Below are 2,574 nucleotides of genomic sequence, written 5' to 3' on the forward strand. Positions count from 1 at the left end.
ATCCTCTACTACAGTAGTGAGGGAGAAGTGTTGTCCTTTACACCACAGCGTGAGTTCAAAGTCCGTCAGCTTCCTAATCTAACATCTAATCTAACAGATATATCGTTTGAAAATTATATATATGTGTGTGTGTGTGTGTGTGATGACTATAGTCAATTATCTTAAATAACTGAATGATTAACTTTCATCAGGGTTTGATCATATTAACTCTAATAGCTTCAATACCCTCCTTGAGGCCTTCAACATGTGCAACAATCGGCTCATCCCTCACTTGTGAAGCTCCATCAAAGTTTCAATTCTCAGTCCTCTATGCAGCAATATCACTAGCTTCTCTAGGACTTGGAGGCACTAGCTTCACAATTGCAACCATGGGAGCTGACCAATTTGATAAGCCCCACGACCAAGGGGTTTTCTTTAACTGGTATTTTCTGGCCTTGTACTTGGCCAACGTCATCAGCATCACAGGCATCATCTACACTCAGAACAACGTGGGATGGGGATTAGGGTTTGGGATTTGTTTCGTCGCAAATGCAATTGGATTAGTGGTGTTCTTGTTGGGAAAGCGATTTTATAAGCAAGTTAAACCAAAGGGTAGCCCGTTCGTTTTCATAGCACGTGTATTGGTTGCAGCCATTTGGAAGAGGAAAGCATCAGCTGCAACTTCAAGAGACACAGATTATTATTACGGAGATGGAACTTTGGTTGACAACACAATACCAACAAAAAGATTCAGGTATGCTGATAATTCTGTTCATGTCTAAATTTATTTTTAGCCAATTAACTTTTGTTTGTTTTTTCTATGTTGGTTGAATTCTTACTTAATTTTGTATTTTGGCTAAATTTATTGGCTACTCCACATAGACAAAAATTAGTATCAAAATATATTCATCATCAAGTTATTTTTACTTTATGTACCTGAAAAATGCAAGCGTCAGATAAACAAATATTTCACTTAATTGTGTTCTTAAACAACCAACATTGTTGTAAAGATTATCTGCATGGGTACATCATGTCACTATGCATTAGTACCCTCCTAGTTTATTCTATAACACAAGGAAGCTGCATTATTGTACTCCATTTTTTTATGCAGACTCTTGAACTGTGCGGCGCTAAAAACCGAAACAGACAAGCAATTTGATGGCTCATATGCAAGATCATGGAAGCTGTGCACTGTCAAAGAAGTGGAAGACCTTAAAATCCTAATGAAAATCATGCCACTATGGTCTACTGGTATATTTTTAAGCACTCCAATTGGTATTTCTACCAGCCTTTTCATACTCCAAGCCCTAACTATGGACAGGCACCTTGGACCACAGTTCATAATCCCTGCCGGTTCATTCGCAGTCTTCAACCTTTTAGCCACAGCCATCTCCATTTTCATAATAGATAGATTCGTACCACCCAAGTTAACACCCCTCCAACGAATAGGGATTGGTCACGTGATCAACATTGTTGCATTTATTGTGTCAGCCCTAATTGAAAGGAGACGATTAGGAGTGGTTAGAGAACATAACCTCATGAACCATCCCGGTTCAGTGGTGCCCATGTCAGCCCTATGGCTCGTGGCATCGCTTTCTGTTTTGGGAATTGGAGAGGGGTTCTATGTCCCTGGACAAGTTGCATTGTTCTATGAAGAGTTCCCAAAATCACTAAAAAGTACTGCAACGGCTATGTCATCGTTGCTGATTGGAATTGGGTTTTTTCTGAGCGCTGCAATCACGAATTTGGTAGACCGGACCACAGGGTGGTTACCAAATGATATAAATCAAGGGCGGCTGGACAATGTGTTTTGGATGTTGGCAGTGATTGGAGTGGTGAATTTTGCGTACTATTTGATTTGTACCAAGTTTTTTAAGTATCAAAACCAAAATGTTGAACTCAAAACTTAAAATTGTAATGGAAAATGTCTCCAAGTTCTAAGAATTGAGGGAGACCAACTTACTACTCACTTAAGAATAATTGCGGTACAAACTCTCAATAAACTTCATATTATTTTTTCCCTCGCGCACCAGACCTAAATGAGGACAAAAGTCTTTCTCGGCGGCCTCCTGAGACAAACAAAGAACACATATTACTCTAAAACAAAATACTTTTTTGAAGTTGAAACCGATTAAACTTTAGTTGGTGCATCAGCCCATGGTGAACTTAGTACATCCTGTAGTTGGTTTTCAATAATAATGTTTGGTTTAGCTGTCATTCGATGGAAGTTTGGTTTGGAATTTTGTGTGGATTAGGTGATGGCTTATATAAATGCATATACATAAAAACCTTATCCTCCAAATGATTCAAATGTAATATATTGAATTCACCAAAAGAAGAAATTCCCAGCAGAAGTGAGCCAAATATCACGTATCAATGGAATTAGTGAGTGGATCAAGTTTGCTTTGGCCCCTTCCAAATCCGTACAGAATTCTGCATCCTGAAATAGATCATTTCAATACTTTAATGATACAGACTGATCCTTACAGCAAGTAAGAGATAAGCGATTGGCAGGAAAGAATTCGCCTAACAGGCTTGACATTTTGCCCCTTCTAGCTTTAAGTAGGGAAGAAGACGACTTTACAAGGGAGTATT

At 38.7% G+C, this 2,574-nt stretch overlaps 1 protein-coding gene across 1 annotated transcript in view; it reads left to right on the forward strand.

The window, feature by feature from the left end:
• The window catches only part of LOC137719733 (protein NRT1/ PTR FAMILY 2.7-like), a 7,441-nt gene extending 5,101 nt beyond the window's left edge, over positions 1 to 2,340 (forward strand). The window contains exons 3-4 of the mRNA XM_068458766.2: positions 192 to 733; positions 1,091 to 2,340. Of these exons, the coding sequence (XP_068314867.2) occupies positions 192 to 733; positions 1,091 to 1,889 (1,341 nt within the window). The 3' untranslated portion in view covers positions 1,890 to 2,340. The remainder of the gene's footprint in view (positions 1 to 191; positions 734 to 1,090) is intronic.
• The last annotated feature ends 234 nt before the right edge of the window (positions 2,341 to 2,574 follow it).

The sequence above is a fragment of the Pyrus communis genome, chromosome 1, assembly GCF_041283825.1.
Source record: "Pyrus communis isolate YQ-2024b chromosome 1, ASM4128382v1, whole genome shotgun sequence".
Taxonomy (NCBI): Eukaryota; Viridiplantae; Streptophyta; class Magnoliopsida; order Rosales; family Rosaceae; genus Pyrus; species Pyrus communis.